At 42.2% G+C, this 17,940-nt stretch overlaps 1 protein-coding gene across 1 annotated transcript in view; it reads left to right on the top strand.

The window, feature by feature from the left end:
* KCNQ5 (potassium voltage-gated channel subfamily Q member 5) overlaps positions 1–17,940 on the top strand; it is a 185,473-nt gene that overhangs the window by 117,816 nt on the left and 49,717 nt on the right. The window contains exon 9 of the mRNA XM_006772161.2: positions 2,469–2,689. Within this exon, the coding sequence (XP_006772224.1) occupies positions 2,469–2,689 (221 nt within the window). The remainder of the gene's footprint in view (positions 1–2,468; positions 2,690–17,940) is intronic.

A 17,940-nucleotide genomic window follows, 5' to 3' on the forward strand; every position in this document is an offset into this window, starting at 1 on the left:
CATATTTTGCTATTGTAAATGAGCCACAGTGGATTTGATACTTATTTGGGGTATTTGTTACTTTTTTTAGTAATTGAGATATTTTTAAGGAAAAATTAGATTCTATATCAAATGTTTTTGTGATATATTTATCAGTTTTCTGTTCATTTAACTGACCTAGGAAAGAGATATATCTTGAAAGTTTGAAAAAAATAATTTTATATTAACTAACACGCAACCTTCTGTAATAATTAGGATCAGTTTGTTCCAGAAAAGGTAATCGATTAGATCGAGTATAGTGAGAACACTTGTAATGATAGCCATGTCCACTTAAGCCACTCATTAATCTAAATCAAGGTGCAGAGGTAAGCATATGTTCCTGAACCAGATCATCATAAATTTCAATGATGGAACAGATGTGCTAACACTGAAAAGAGATTTGAAATTTTTACCTCCAAAAAATTTAAAAAAGCTTGAGAAGAGTAGTCAGTCATTTGGGGCACTATCCCTTGAAGGATTTGTTGAAATAATTTGAAGGCTGTAGAGGACATGTAGAACCTAGCCTGAGAATAAAAAGATGCAGTTTTATGATGTTATTGTTGCCGTTATTTAATGTAATCTACCATTTAATCACACACTTATCAAGTACAGAAAAAGCCGATGACTGATGGGATTGTTTTAAAGGACTCTTGCACCCACCTGACCCCGTCACAAAACTGCCCAGCCTGTTCTTTGCATGTGCCTTCAGCTAGTGGTGCTGGATTAGCTACGTCTGCGTTTCCGAGGAGAGCTGTCAGTTGCATGGTCAATTGTTATTGTTCCCAGGACTTTCTGATCACCATAGTTCATTATTTGATTTGTTTTCATGTAAACACACATAAAACGTGGTGTTTTAGAATATCATTTGTTAAGCAACTAGGCATGGAAAAATAAATGTTACTGTTTCTTGTTAGCTGCAAAACACATATCCACTAAACACATTTGCTGTTGGCATGCTGCAGTTGGGGACAGTGGACGTTGCGGTAAGTGGAAAAGACCAGGCCTCCACTTCGTCTCAGATAATCCCTTTCCATGAGAACACTGCTTCACGCCCCACAAACGCTGCAGGTCTCAGCAGCTCCGCGTAGCTGCTTCAATGACTCCCCTCCAATCCAACACCCTTCATGTCTGCAGGCCCTGGAAAGTCCTGGACCTCTTACCTGATAACGGTCACTTTCTAATAAATAACACAGCAGTTTCTAAATGAAACAAGAACACAAACAAAATAGGTACACAAAGCTTCTTGCAGTTCATTTGACTCCCACAGGAATCCCTTAGCCGGTTTGTTACTGTTGTCTCCGTGTGAGAGATGAGGACTCCAGGACCCAAGCCTCTTGGATTTCAGTCTGCCCTTCCCACCACATCGCCCCACATCTCTTAATCAGGAAAACATGGAGATGCACTTGGATTTTTTTTTTAATAATGGTATTGAGTTCAGGGAGGAAGGGAGAGGGAGAGAGAGACAGAAACATCAATGATGAGAGAGAACAATTGATTGGCTGCCTTCTGCACGCCCTCCACTGGCAACCCAGGCATATGCCCTGACCAGGAATGGAACCATGGCCTCCTGGTTCATAGGTCAACACTCAACCTCTGAGCCATGCCGGTCGGGCAGTACTTTGGATTTTATCATTGTTGTTAATGTTTCCTTTATCAACCCACAACAGTTCAATCCTAGCTGGCATCTAAGAACTGAATACCTGAACAAATATAATTTACCAGTAGCTGCCACAGCAAATCAATAAACCTGTTTAAGAGCAGGAAATTGTGTTAGTGAACATGACGTCTCATTCTGTTCATCAGTCATCACATTCATTCTATGTTGGGGCTGTTGTACCTTGTGTGGTTTCATCTCACAAGAATGAGTGTCAGCATAAAAGAAGTGCGGTCTTGTGTTGGTATGTTTAATATTACGTACGCAGGGCTACCAACTGCTATGAGATTGCATGAATTTATGGATATCGTAATCTTGCCTGGAATATAAAATGCATGCAGAATGTAGATATATATGTATATGTAACTGTCTCCCTGTTTTCCTGTAGAAATGTTTAGAAATTATAAAAAGAGATGCTCCCAAATAAAAAAGTAACTTATTTTTTAATCTCAAAAGTTGAGGTTAAAACTAAAATCTGTTTAAAAGCGATGACTAAACCAGTTCTTGGCTATTTCCAGTGTAATTAATTGTATACAAACTACTGCACTTGATCTTAGCTCTTTCTATGATGAATCCAGAAAGGGTGTGTAGCATGAGATTAATGTCAAATGAATGCAAACAGATTAAACAAAACTCAGATTTTCAATAGGAGGAAAATTTATTTCTATGCTCCTACTTGCTAAAAACATTTTATTTACTGAAGTATATGACCATATACCATTTCATTAAATTATTTGCCCACGTGGCATGGAAGAAACTGCTTGAAATGGAATAACCGTGCCTCTGTTGTCCACAGTCAGAAGCTAAGTTTTAAGGAGCGGGTGCGCATGGCTAGCCCAAGAGGCCAGAGTATTAAGAGCAGACAAGCCTCGATAGGTGACAGGAGGTCCCCGAGCACCGACATCACAGCCGAGGGCAGCCCCACCAAAGTGCAGAAGAGCTGGAGCTTCAACGACCGAACCCGCTTCCGGCCCTCGCTGCGCCTCAAAAGTTCTCAGCCCAAACCCGTGGTAGACGGTAAGCGCTGCTTTTCCATAACCGTTTTCAATCTGATAGGCGACAGTGAGTGAGATTATGAAGTAATTCATTCTCCTCGGTACCACTTGGAGATAGAAGGAAACAACCTCCGGGGAAGAATCGCTCGTTTGTTTTATTGGAAATTTAGTCCTTGCCTCGGGCAAATGTACGAAACCTACGTTTACTTTTGGGAAGCAACTTTGGCAGCTAAATCTCAGTTTCAAAGAAATCCAACAAAATGTTGTTAATTCTGCACTCATCCCTACAACACATTATCATTTATTAGACGAGGTCTATACCAAGATCAACGTGACTGTCCTTTGGATGTGTGGGTTATGTCTGAGGAGCAGAGGCCCGGCCCCCAAAGCAGACTCTGTGAGGGTCTGGAAACCCACTGAGAAGGGTAACAGCCCCTTTCCGGGCAACAGTGAAGGTGCTGTTCTCCCGTCTGCTGTGCTCCGTTCGTTACTAAATCAGAGGCCACCGCTTATCTTCCTTAGAAAGGTCCCGTTGAAAGTTCCTATCTAATGATAAGTGGCATTCAAGTCCTTCTCCCAAGAGGAATTAACCTATTTTATTTATCACACGACATGTCAGACATTTACTTGCCAGCACATTTTATCGAGTGCCACATAATTTTTGTGTTTATGAAAGAAAACATTTTCTTTTTCATTTAAGATTAGCTTGGCTTTCCTTTGAAGTGTGCCCCCTGGGATCTCTCGTACTGGGCAAGGAACCAAAACCAAATGGCATCTTCCATTAATGCATGGAAACTGCGAAGGCTATCAGTCCTTCTCGTCTCATTCCCTAGCATAACCTGTATTTTCCCAGGCCCCGAAAGCCCGAGGGACAAAATTCACAGCCGAGGGTCATCTCAGTGACCTCAGTCTCCTTGCAGTGAAATCCCTCAAACTTCAGCCCATGGGTCCCTCCCAGCCCATTCATAGATCCTTGGGGACGAGAGTGAGCAACGTGAGTCCCTCTTCCCACTTCGTTCTCCACAATCCCATGGATGCCACGCCCTCCAGGAGAAGCCTAGCAGCTGACCAGAGGCGGCCCCTCCTGGTGGGGCTTGCGGCTCCCTTCCCAGTTGCAGGGTGTTGATCCTACCAGGCTCCCGCCACCTGTCAATTTCCTAAGGTAGGAAATGTCCCTCCACCAGCCCTGGACACTCCTCCATCAGGGAGTGTGCTGAGGCCCTGGCAACACAGATTTTCAGTGTCCCCTGGTTTCCACACTCAACTCCCTAGGCATTTGGCTGAAAGCCCATGAACAGCTGAGTCAAGAGTTAACAGTTACAGGGCTTTATGTTGCTCTCAAAATAGGCTTTCTGAATATAAATGAATGTCTCATTTCTGGAAGGCAATTTGGCAACATATCTCAAAGGCCTTTACATATGCCTAAGCTTGGACACACCCCACCCACCAATTCCACTTCTAGGATATAGTTGATGCACTGAAATGATATCAGACATTAGAAGTGATGCTATAAATTCCAAATTATTGATATGGAAAGATGATCACAAAAAGTAAATGATTCCATTTTCGTGTGTGTGTGTGTGTGTGTGTGTGTGAATTTAAGTATTTATAGTAAAGTCTAGAAAGATTGGCAGTATATGAAGTTACCTCTAAGTGGTGCAATCATAGTTATATTTTATTTCTTCATTTTGTTCACCTGTATTTCCACCAAACCCCTCTCCTTACATTGATTTCCCCCCTAAGTGGAAGGAACACCAGGTCTAATAGTGGAAGATCAGCGTTCTTGAATGTAGACATGGAATGTCTAATGAGGTTTAACAGTTCCTAGGACAAATAGAGTTGCCCTATTAGGCTTTACGGCTGCCATAACAAAGTACCACAGACTAGATGGCTTAAACAAAAGCAATGTGTTTTTCCCCTTCTGCAGGCTACAAGTCTGAAATCCCCTTGGCTTATAGATGGCCACCTTCTCTGTGTCTTCACTTTATCTTCCCTCTATGTCCAGATTTCCTCCTTTTATGTGGACACCAGTCCTATTGGATTAGGGATCATACAAATGCCCTCATTTTAACCTAATTATCTCTTTAAATATCCTATCTCCAAATAGGTTGGCATTCTGAGGTACTGGGGATTAGGATGCAACCTATGAATTTTGATGGGATACAATTCAGCCCATAACAGAGCCCCAATTCACCACATCACAGCATCCCAGGGAAAGCGGGGGTGTGCCGACATCTTCAGGCCTCGCTCTGGCTTCACGCTGTGCTGGAAGAATAAATTAGCCCCAGTGGGTTCATACCCTTTGTGAATGTGGGCTTCAAAAAGCATTCGACTGTGTGCTATGGAGGTCCTTAGGGGTGAGCTGAGCACATCTAAATATAAAATTTATAGAACCTGGATTCTGAATATGAAAAATGAATTTTACTTGTATGTTTGGCCAGAGGAAAAGCATTTTTCATGGACTCCAAGAGTCAGCACTATTCATCACAGTACTTTCAGTTATGGCAAAGATGTCTCAGAGTTCAGACAGACAGAAACAGAAGTCCTCCTCTCTACTGTATCTCAAATCAGAACGGCCTCTGCCATCCATTTTCTATATCATCCCACACAAGTGCCATTCTGTTTCGTTAGGAAGGAATTGCCTTCTCTGGCTGATGTCCTGCTCGATTGGTTCTGAGTTCCCCAAGTGACAGGAGGCCGGACCGCTGTTCTGTTCAAGTAGCTTTGTTGGCTGCCCACCTGGAAGAGATCATGACTCCTAACGCCTCATCGCATCCAACAGTCCAGAATCTTTACCTCTGCCTTAACTCAAAGTTAGGTCTTGGGGAAACAGAAGTTCTCTTTTTATTTAAAAAACAAACAAAAAAAACCCTGAAGCAGCTTTCATTGAAGTGCACTTTACTCCTGAATTATGCATTTTTATTTATGGTGCCTGTCCAGGTTTTAAGTATTTCTAAAATCCACCTATTACTCATAGAAAATAATACATAACACTATTGCCAACCCCCAAATACAAGTTAGGGAAAAAGTAGGTTGACAGTTGTGCAGATAGAAAATAATACAATAGTTAATAAATAATAATCCAAGAATAAACTCTGTTTCACATACGCACAACTGTAAACTTTCATTTACCCCACCCTGTATTTCAAATCTATATGCTCACTCGCTTCTTGGGTTCTCTTCTTCCACTTCTTTCTTTCCTTTACATATTGTAGGCATTTCATTGCCCATTAACAGCTCTGGCAGGGTGGATGTATAGCAGCAAGAATTATGGAAATTCAGGTTGACCTTTAAGTTAATAACTAAGTTACATTTGGAAAATAATGGGCCTGTAACTGAAAGATACTATAATAGGGAAAAAAAGCAATTTAGAGTTAATCTGTAAATGTTAATAATTCCTGTGAAATCTAAAACCCTTTACTGCAGCCCTGACCAGTTTGGCTCAGTGGATAGAGCATTGCCCTGCAGACTGAGGGGTCCTGGGTTCAATTCCCATCAAGGGCGCATACCCAGGTTGTAGGCTCAGTCCCCAGTAGGGGACATGCAGGAGGCAGCCAATCAATGATTCGCTTTCATCATTGATGTTTCTATCTCTCTCTCCCTCGCCCTTCCTCTCTGAAATCAATAAAAATATATTCTAAAAAATAAAACCCTTTACTGCAGATGGTATTATTTTTATAATTTAATGGCTCTTACAAAAGGTTATTAAGTATCCCATGCTGCTTTTCTTTCCTATATCTATGAAATTTATGTATTATACTTAAAAGGGCTACAATTGTCTCCTAATATTCCACATCCATATGTACCAGAGAAGTGGAAAATAATAGATGTTGAAGCCAGAAATTTACAAATGGCAAAAAGAAGTTCTGGCTTATGTGGCTCAGTTGGCTGGAGCATCGCCCTATACACTGAAAGTTGCAGGTTCGATTCCAGGTCAGGGCACATACCCAGGTTGTGGATTCTATCCCTGATCTGGGCGTGTATAGGAAGCAATGGATGGATGTTTCTCTTTCACATTTTTGTCTCTCTCTCTCTCTCTCTCTCTCTCTCTCTCTCTCTCTCTTTCTCTCTCTCTCAAATCAATTTAAAAAATAAAAACACAAATGGCAAAAAGGAAGGAGTAAACTATAAAAGACTAGTGTGGTATTGCCATAGCAAATTTATTTTGATCAATATGATGTGAATAGTATTTTCAGTTTATAAATCCAATAATATGAGAGAGGAATGTTTCATTAGTTAATCAATAGTAGTTAAGCCCCTTCATATAATTTTTTAATTAGGTAGGAAATGACTATTTTAGATTCCACAGGTAAATGTGATCATGTAGCTTTTTCTTTCTGAGTCTGGCTTATTTCACTTAGCATAGTGTCCTCTAGGCTCATCCATGTTGTTGCAAATAGCAGGATGTCTTTGCTTTTTAAGAGTGAATTATATTCCATTGTATTATTAGACCACAATTTCATTTCACTATATCTATGTATATCAAGGCATCATGTTGTACAATTTAAACATACAATTTTATTTTAGAAATAAAAGAAATTAGGTAGGAAAAATGATAAAAGTAACATTTACTGGATCCTTCTCTGTGGCGGGCATTGTTCTAAATGCTTTACTTCTATTACTTAATTTAATCCTTTCAACACCTCGATAAAGTCATCCCCATTTTATGGTTGAGGAATCTGAGACTTGAAGCTAAGTCACTTGCCCAAAGTCTAACTACAGATTGAAGTAAGTGAGTCGCAGTACACACCCATGCAGCCTATTTTCATAGCCCTCCTGGAGGACAGTCTCCGATGTGCTCCCAGATGTCATATCAATTTCCCTTTAAGCATCTTTAATATCTTCTTTTTCCTGCGACGTACTCCCGCCTGCTTTCACTCTTCCATCTTCAGTTGCTCAGATCCTCTTCCCCTATAACCATTTGACCTTGCCACTATCCCATCCTATTTTTCTCCCATCTCTGCTGCCAAACCTCTGAACTACATCACTTTCAAAGACCGCCAGAGCTAGAAGATTAGGCAAATTGGGGAAATGACCTTTAGATGACCCTTCTCTGTTTTTGATCGAGTGTCTGGGAAGAGACTCAGAATAGCAGCCGTGCTGGGCTGTGTCTGTGTACCCAGGGAAGGAGGCAAATGGTGAGGTCATCTGAGGCCTGTTTCAAGATGCAAAAGGTGGTATCAAGAGTTGGACACCTGTCAACAACAGACGAGGAAATGGAAAGTGGCAAACCGCAAGTAAAAGGAAACCCAAGTAGCCAAAATCCACAAGAATAAAACTAAAGGAGAGCTAAGAGAAAGTCCAGATTTGCGCTGTCTAGTTTGCTACCAAGGAGGGCTATCCTGGCTGGACCCTGCTGCACCTGGAAATGCCTTTCAGAATTACACTCTGAGTACAATCATCTTTATAGAGAAGCACAAGGGGGTAGTTTGAGGTAGCCCCACACTGCAGTGCTTTAAAAATCTGTCCCGTTAGTATGCTGCAGGTTTTCAGAGAAGGTGATGCATAACTTTCTTTGGCTGCCTGCACATGTATTTTTAAAACATCTGTCCTACAAACATGTATAACCTGCATGTTCTAACATGTTTAACATGGTTTCCATGTAAAGGAAGCATATCAGTTTTGCTGGGCAATTCTCAGGGCTCACCCTGGTTCTGTGGGAGGTACATCCTCACCAGATGTTAATGAAAAAGACTGGCAGCACCCTGGGTACAGATGTGTGGTGTTCACCTGATCAGAGGCCGAGTGGGTGGAAAATGTGAAATACCTTCTAATCTTGGGGGTCCCTGGAGGCTAGTTCCCTCATTCAGGCACTGCTACCATCCCTTCTGTCTTCCATGTTCCTTTCTCCCCTCAGCCAGTTAGGATGCCTTTGGTTGCAGGGCACAAAACGAGCAAATGCAAGTACCGTAAACAATAATGAAACATAAAAAGAAGCTCAGTGCCCTGACCGGTTTGGCTCAGTGGATAGAGCATCGGCCTTTGGACTTAAGGGCCCCAGGTTTGGTTCCAGTCAAGGGCATGGACCTTGGTTGCGGGCACATATCCAGTAGGGAGTGTGCTGGAGGCAGCTGATCGATGTTTCTCTCTCATCGATGTTTCTAACTCTCTATCCCTTCCTCTCTGTAAAAATTCAATAAAATATATATTTTTTTAAAAAAAAGAAGTTCAGAGGCAGAACAGTTCCTGGCAAGGACTGTCAGGGTCCGGCTTCACTTCCCTGTGATCCTCTCATCTTCTTTGTCTCTGCCAGTCTCTGCGTCTGCCTCTCCCTCAGGATGGGAGCAACATGCTGTAGCGGCTTCATGCATCTTTTCCAGGCACAACACGCTGAGAGGCAGAAAGGGGACCATCTTTTGTTGGTATCTCTTCTTAAAGTGATGGAAACTGTCCATTCACTTCTTATTTTGCAGAATTGGGTCTCGTGCCTAAAATGATCACTGGCGAGGAGAATGGGCATTGGCAATCACCCGTCAGGATCCGGCACCTGAATCTGGGGCCAGACTCCCCTGAAGCACATGGGCCCGGGCGTGGGCTGGAACTGGATAGATTTGAGGATTCATGTTCAGAGACTGGATGTTGGGAAAGCAACCTCTAGTGATATCTGATACAGCCAAGAAATATTTTCAGTTGGTGCAAGTGAGGAGGAAGAATGCCCTTAAACATGTTTTCTCCCAAGTATTCTGTCTACATGTCCTTTCTGTTCTTCTAAGTGGCTCTGCTTTTTAAACATAAAGCCAGATTTAGAATTCTTTTTTTTTTCTGCATTCTTTTGCCACATACTTTTCATGAGACAATGAGCACAGACTGGCCTAACTCCTTGGATTTCAAAAGGAAAAAGTGGGCGAAGGAAGATCTAGGGAAAAATAAATGAATTCGCATTGAGATCACATAATCCCCCCTGACAAACAATCAACCGTACGCCCCCACCGAGGGGAATGGGTGCAGTTGTCTTCACCAGTCCCAAGATGCTCATTCCTCACACCGCTGGCCTTCAGGGCTCCTTCTTCCCTTTCAGGCTAAAGATTACTAACCTGGTCTCCCTTAGAAACAACGAAAGAGGCCCTAACAGGGTAGCTCAGTTGGTTGGAGCATCGCCCTGATACACCAAGGTTTCGGTTTGTTCCCCAGTCAGGGCACATGCAATAAACAGTCAATGAATGCATAAATAAGTGGAACAATAAATCCATCTCCTCTCTCTCTCTCTCTCTCTCTCTCTCTCTCTCCCTCTCTCTCTCTCATCAACTTAAAAAAAAAACTTTTTAAAAGAGTAGAAATGCACAGCATGAGCTGCTGGAACCCTTAACTCCTCTGGAAGATAGTAAGTCCATCCCTTTCCTCTCCTCCTTAACTTCTGTCTCCAGCGTCCACCGGTCTCCTAAAGCTCTTGTTTGAGATTATCAGTCTAAGATCGACCAGAATAGTGACAAAAAGGAAGCAGTTTAGTGTAGTGGTTTTGATAATTAGCCTGAACTAACAGACTCCTTTACCAACAATGCCACAATTTCTTCCAAGCAGCATAAATCACAAGCTAAAAACATTTTATACTTTACTTTACCCACATGGGCTTTCATCTCATTCCTGGCCTCTTTGACACTGATTTTCCAGTGGCCTCTACTTTCCTCACGTGTTTCTAAGTCTCCCCACTTGACATTTTTGTTTTGGTGTTTGCCCAAAATGCCAAGCACTATACTGCACTTTTTCCTGATTTTCCATGTAGATGGCCCAGCTTAAGCTAGACTTCAGTTATCATGTTCCACAATATATGATGCTTCCTGGGACTTTTGGAAATTACCCGGTAAGGACTCTGCATTGTGTTGACAGAAATAATTTTTTTAAACGTATCCACCACTTTTTAAATATTAAATGTAGCAGTATTGGGGTGGCATTAGTTAATAAAATTATATAGGTTTCAAGTGTACAATCTATAATACCTCATCTGTATATTGCATTGTGTGTTTACCATTCAAAGTCAAACCTCCCTGTATTTTACCTCCTTTACCCTTTACTACCTCCTCTGACACAACCCTCTTATCCCCCCTGATAACCACCATACTGTTGTCTGTATCTGTAATTGTTGTTTGTTTTAATATATTTTATTGATTTTTTTTTTTTACAGAGAGGAAGGGAGAGGGATAGAGAGAGTTAGAAACATCGATGAGAGAGAAACATTGATCAGCTGCCTCCTGCACACTCCCCACTGGGGATGTGCCCGCAACCGAGGTACATGCCCTTGACCAGAATCAAACCTGGGACCCTTGAGTCCACAGGCCGGCGCTCTATCCACTGAGCCAAACTGGCTAGAGCTTGTTTGTTGCTTTCAGTTTTTTATCCCACATATGAGCGAAATATAAGTTTCTTGACTTTTTCCACCTGACTTATTTCATTTAGAATGATATTCACAAGATCTATCCATGTTGTCACAAGTGGATGTATTTCATCTTTTCTTATGGCTGAGTAGTATTCCATTGTATATGTACCACATCTTCTCACTCCAATCATCCATCTAAGGACACTTTGGTTGTCTCCATGTGTTGGCCACCATGAATGATGCTGCAATAAACATCGGGGTGTCTATATCTTTGCAAATAAATGCTTCCAAAGTTTTCAAGTAGATATCCAGGAGATGGGTTGCTGTGTCGTATGGTAACCCCATGAGAGAAATAATTCTTATTAAAGCAGCATTCGATTAGGGATTCAGTTTACCCGGATTGTGCACATCCTTGGCAGGGGATCCCTGACTGAGGAGCATTCCCACTCCTGTGAGCTCTCTCTATAATAAAGCCTGAGGGGTTTTTTTCATGGTAGAACTAAAGGATTTCTTGAGAATGACTGGACTCTAAACTCTAGAAATTAACACTCTGTGGCTCACTCTATACCACTGCATTGTTAGCATCATTCAATGGAAAAGCCTGTAGAGCTTATTCAGTGTTTCTGAAACACACTTCCAGTTCTTTATTAAGGAACTAGAGGTCCAGTGCACAAAAATCTGTGCACTCGGGGGTCCCTCAGCCTGTCCTGTGCCCTCTCGCAGTCTGGGACCCCTCGGGGGATGTCCACCTGCTGGCTTAGGACTGCTCCCCAGGGGATTGGGCCTAAGCTGGCAGTTAGGCATCCCTCTGGCAGTCCGGGAGTCCTCAGGGGATGTCCACTTGCCAGCGGGGAGCAGGCCTAAGCTGCAGTCAGACATCCGTAGCGCTGCTGAGGAGGCGGGAGAGACTCCTGCCACCACCACTGTGCTGGCAGCCATCAGCCTGGCTTGTGGCTGAGCAGAGTTCCCCCTGTGGGAGCGGACTGGCCACCAGGGGGCAGCTCCTGCATTGAGCATCTGCCCCCTAGTGGTCAGTGTGTGTCATAGTGACCAGTCATTCCCAGTGGTTCTGCTGTTAGGGTCAATTTGCATATTACCCTTTTATGATATAGGATTGATGAAAACCATTACCTGTAGGAATTTTCTGAATTCTGGTCCAAAGGTTTCTTTGTCTTTTAGTTATCCAGGTTCCTCACTCATTTCGACAGTCATTTCTTCATTCAAAGAGACACCCTAGTCCTCTCCTGTATGTTCTATACTGTTCCTATCTCCCTAAGATCTGCTCTGTGTTCCAAGGTTCTTATTATTGGTATTGGTTGGAGGGAAGAGAAGAGACCTGTCAATCTCTGGTTATGAACTTGATGTGACTGTTTATTGTATTTCTGGTAAAAGGATTGTTTTTTCCAATACCTTTTTGTGAAACGTTTGTTCCTAGTTTTTAATTACTGGAGAAATGTATTTCTATTTTGATTGGACTGGAGTTTCCCCTGGCTTTCCATTCTAGTCCAAATACTTTGTATTTCTGCCCAGATTTTTCTAGGTTCTGTCCCAATAATTTTTGTCACCCTACAGTGATAAGAAAAGTTATATTTTGTTCCCATTGGTGAGAAAAATAGCTTTCTACTTAAGATATGAGCTATAAATGGACTCCATGTCCTCCCTTTAAGCAGAATCTAAACTGCCAAATTACCTCTGAGTACAACCATAAGCCATACCTTTCTGATTTCCACAGATCTAGGATTTCAATAGACCCAGAGGTGTAAACAGGAGCTCTGAATTCTGTTTCACAGCACAGGAAAGGGTGTTTGTGCATGCGTACACTGGTGCTTTAAAATGAGTTAGAAGGTTGTATTCGTTATCTACTGTTACATAACAATTTGCATCAAATTTGGCAATTTAAAATAATAGACAATTATTTTCTTACCATTTCTGTTGTCAGGAATCCAGCAGCTTGGCTGGTGGTTCTGGCTCAGTCTTTTATGAGTTGCAGTCAAGCTCTCACTGGGCACAAAGTCATCTCAAGGCTCACCTGGGGGGAAGATTCATTTCCAAGCTCACTCAAGCATTTGCTAGCAGGTCTCATCTCCTCACTATATCAGCAACTGTATACATTGCCTAAATATCCTCATGACATCCAGCTGACAAAGAGAAAGAGTACACTCTTGAGAGAGAGAGAGTGCCCAAGGCAGACTTCAGCCTTTTATAGCCTAACCTCAGAAGTGACATACTATCACTTCCTCCATGTGCTAGTGGGCACACAGATCAACTCTGGTACAATGCAGAGGGGACTGTAAAAAGGAGTGAGTACCAGGAGATATGGGTATCATTGGAGACTACCTTAGTGGCTAACAACCACAATGCTTTTAAATTGGGTTCATCTTTCAAGTGGCAGTATTTTACCATTCCCTGTGGTCTTTGCCAAAACCCTAACCACCAGCTCCCATCCTTTTCAAACTTTTCCTTTACCTGCCTGCCTCTAAAGGCATTTGGGTTTGTGACCTTTAATCTAAACATTTTATGTCCAGTATTCTCTGTATTATATATAGTTCACACCCTCAACCTTGATCACATTAGAACTAGATAATTATATTCCATTCTTAGTGCAGCCTTTCAAAAGTGATATTTTTTTAAAAAATATTGAGCGTTTCATTAGTGTGACAACATTTTAAAAAATGAGAGAGCAGGAAACGAGCTAGTCAGTAGCAAAACCAAAGTGTTCCAACCTCTACCCCAGCGCTCTATTTTTTACCACATGTGGCTCATCTTCAGCTGCTTCAAGAGGATAAAGAGATGTTCTTGGTCACTACAAAGGGCAGAACCAGAACCAAAGGTGCAGTACGAATTTTTAGCTCAACATCATGACAGCCTAGCAATTAGAGACCCCATGCCAATGGAATGGAGTCCACCAGTGGAAGCTTTCAAACTGAACTTGGATGATCAACATTCAAGAATTTCTGGGCCCTTAAAGAGATCAGGCCAGACAGCCCTAAGAAATTTTCTTCCAAACCCAAGTTTCTGGAACTACTCTTCTGGCTCTTCCTTGTTACCTCTTATCCTCCATGGGAATTCCAAACTGAAATGTGGAAAAGGGAGGGAAGGGTTGGCTGGGGAATGCCAGGAACACGATTTCTGTTCTGACGCCGGTCCCATCTCTCTTTGACAGCAGAGAAAAGTGCTTCCCATTGCTTCCGACCTCTCAGGAGTCCCTCTCTTTCTCTTCCCTTTCCATTGTCAGCAGAAGCCCTTAATTTCCTGCGAAATGTGCCATGTGTCCCACCTATTTTTATGAGGCTTATGTGTCTGCTTCATAAAGGAGCATTCACAGAATTTGGATAAGTCTTCAATTAGCAGGTTTCAAGTCAAGTCACCACGTATTCGGGGGCTGTTCTTAGGGCTAGCATTTTCCTGGGCACTAAAGAGCTTAAAGTGAGCCGACGTGATAACTGCCACCTCAAAGAACTTGCCATCTGTCTATAAGTTTTACTACCCAGCCTCACCCCAGTTACAATATTGATTGAAACTGAGAAGAACAAAAAGCATCTTCCTCACTCTTCCGACTTCACACTCTTCAGAAATAACCTGTGGGTGACCGCTGAAATTTGCATAAAATAAGCACAAAGTTAACAACTGCACAAATCAGGGAATTTGAGAGGCACTTTGCAGCTGCATGGTGATTTTTCATTTGTACTTTCCAAGTTATTTCCTTCAAAGGCACACTTAGTTGCCTGCTTCACAAAGAGAAACCAATATGACACAATTTTAAAATTATATTTAATCACTTTCATGGTGTTCTCTACTTGGTAAAGAAGGAGAAAAAAAGGTTAGGGAAAGGCCAGGATCCATTACTGCAATGGATGGGAAAAGACATGTTACCCAGGCTTTGCTTTCTGCTATTTACAGCATGAAACTCACTTACATTGTCCCAAATTCCTTTTATTTTGTTGTCAATGTCTAATTTTTACCAGCACTTCCTCTCTTGCCATTTTTTCTCCTGTTGCCATGTGCAATGCATAACAACAGTTCCTGGATTCCAAAAATATAGGAAACCTCAGAAGAATATTAACTGGGGAAAATTAATCTCTGTATCTCTAGTTACAAAGATTCATTTGCACATGAAATTCTTAATTCCCAGTGGTGAGAAATTTGCATCTTTCATTAATCTAATGCAGCAGCAACTGCTATACCACATCATTCATTCTGTTGTCGTCGGTGACTAATCTTTCCCAAAATTGTTTTGAACCTATGTTTCCTTGATTTTATTTTGGTTGAAAAATGTCATGACCTCCTGTCTTCTTATATTTATACTAGAGGCCCAGTGCATGAAATTTGTACACTGGGGTGGGGGGGGTGGAGAGGTCCCTCAGCCCGGATTGCAAGAGGGCTCAGGCCAGGATGAGGGACCCCACTGGTGCATTATCATGGCCAGGGAGGGACTCAGGAGGTTGGCCAGCTGATGGGGGACCTCAGGAATGCTCCAGAGCATGTCAGGCCCATCTTGCTCAGTCCTAATCAACTGGACCCCAATAGCAAGCTAACCTACCGGTCAGAGTGTCTGTCCCCTGGTGGTCAGTACACATCATAGTGACTGGTCAACCAGTTGACTGTCTGCCCCCTGGTGGTCAGTGCATCATAGCAAGCAGTTGAGTGGCCTTAGCTTATCATTAGCATATTACACTTTGATTGGTTGAACAGATAGATGACCAGACATTTGGCATATTAGGCTTTTATTATATAGGATTAGTTATCTGTTGTAGCAAAACTATTCCCTCCTCCCATATTTAGTGGTTTAAAACAGCAATTCTATTGGGCAGTATTTCTGGTCATGGCTGAGCTCATCCATCTGTGATCAGCTACTGGGTTACCTGGGGGCTCACTGGCCTAAGGAAGCCTCAGCTGGGCTGACTCTTCTCTGTTCCATGTGGTCTCTCAGTCCGGTAAATCGGGCTGGTTCACATAGTGGCAATGGGCTCCTAAGAGAATTAAGGAACACCTTATTGAGGCTTAGGCTTAAACTCTCACAGAGTAATGTCCACGGGATCCTGCTGGTCAAAGCAAATAACAAGGAGAGCCCAAATGCAAGGAGTGGAGAAAAAGGCTCTGCCTCTTAAGTTGAGGAGCTGCAAGTATTGTGGCCAGTATTGCAATCCACCACCCCAGTCATTTGTAGCTTATTTGCTTTTACTCTTTGCAATATTCTGTTGGTTCTATGAGCCAATGTGTTAGTGTCTGATTCACATTTTATTCCTTCCTGTAGTTTCCTTCACTTCTTGAGTCTAAGAAGGAAAGGGAAGGAAAATAGCATTGTTAGCACCTAATATTGTCAGGCACAGACTAGGCATTTTCTATCGGTTCATTTGATGCCCACAAGCCATTTTTCAGATAAGAAAATCGAGACCCAGAAGAAAATGTAAATAACTTTTTCATGTAGCTCAGTCCAAATGCTGGAGTTGGAGTTTGAAATCGCATTTAGATATAATTCCAAAGCTCTTTATGTTTGACCATGCTCCTCAGCGTGTTTTCTTTCATGTAAGCCTCATCACTAATAATTGAATGAGTGAAATTTGGTTTAAATAAGCTGTAAGTTTACTATTAGTCAAATAATTTATCTTCTTTTTCAGTTAACATGGCAAATCTGCTCAAGGCATGCCTCTGTCATTATATTTACTCTATAAATATTCTCTCCCTATCCCTTCAAGTGTCAATTAAGGTCATGCACCAGCAATTCTTATTTTTTTAAAGCAACAAAACATTGCCATCTCTGCCAGTCTAGTCTAAATGGTTTACACATTGGCATTTCCTGGCAGTATTACTGACAAGCTAACAAGAATTGAAAATTGATTTTTAAAATTCAGGTTTATTTCAAATTCTCCAAAAGATTTGATTGATAAATAATGCAGATTTGTGATTCTTCAGTTTGTCAGACATTGAAAACCATGACTGCTTTGATTGAGGTTATATGTCTCTCAATATGATTCAAAGAAGACAGATCTCATCCTTTTGGAAATAAGATTAAATACTTTTTTTAAGTCTCTTTCTCATTGATTCAGAATGTTTCTCCCTAAGGTGAAGTACTGTCTGTCTTGGTCTTGAATGACAAGAGCAATCCATCAATCTCTTCTAATTTGACCTAGCTCAGTTATTGTGCTGTACAAGGCGGGTGTCTGACATGTTGCTGTCAGCCCCAGATCAATGTCTGTGTCAGTTATCCACGTGTGGTTGGCCTCTGCTTTGCTGTCACTGCCTGGCTTTGCTAGGATTACCAGAACATTTGTTCTAATATCGGCAGTCCTGCTAGACTATGAATTTACCTTGTGTTGATTACAAACATTTAGATGATTTACTAGAGGAACTACAAAAGCCTACAAAAGTCATTTTGTGTTTTTACAAAGCTGGGAGTTGTATGTCTTTTTTTGTTGTATTGGAACGAGTTGGTGCCTTAAATATGGTGAGTCCTCAAGGAATTTTTTACGAAAATTGAATTAATTCGACACAGTGGTGAGAAAAAGTCTTGAAATTAACTGGAACTTGTTACAAATTCTCATTCCCTCACTAGGTTGAGTAAGATAAGGCAAGTGACTGATCCTCACTGCTCTCTCTCTCTCTCTCTCTCTCTCTTTCTTTCTTTTTTTTAAAATATATTTTACTAGGGGCCCGGTGCACGAAATTCGTGCACTTGGTGTGTGTGTGGGGGAGTGTCCCTCAGCCCAGCCTGCCCCCTCTCACATACTGGGAGCCCTCAGGCATTGACCCCCATCAATCTCCAATCGCAGGATTGGCCCCTTGCCCAGGCCTGACCCCTCTGCCAGAGGTGTCAGGCCTGGGCAGGGGACCCTCATTTCCCCTCATCACTGGTTCTGCTCCCAGCCTAGGCCTGATGCCTCTGGCCCAGGATTCAGGCCTGGGCAGGGGGCCCCCCTCGCCCCCCATCACCGGCTCTGACCCCCGCCCACGCCTCATGCCTC

This window comes from Myotis davidii, unplaced genomic scaffold (assembly GCF_000327345.1).
Source record: "Myotis davidii unplaced genomic scaffold, ASM32734v1 scaffold104, whole genome shotgun sequence".
In the NCBI taxonomy this organism is placed as follows: domain Eukaryota; kingdom Metazoa; phylum Chordata; class Mammalia; order Chiroptera; family Vespertilionidae; genus Myotis; species Myotis davidii.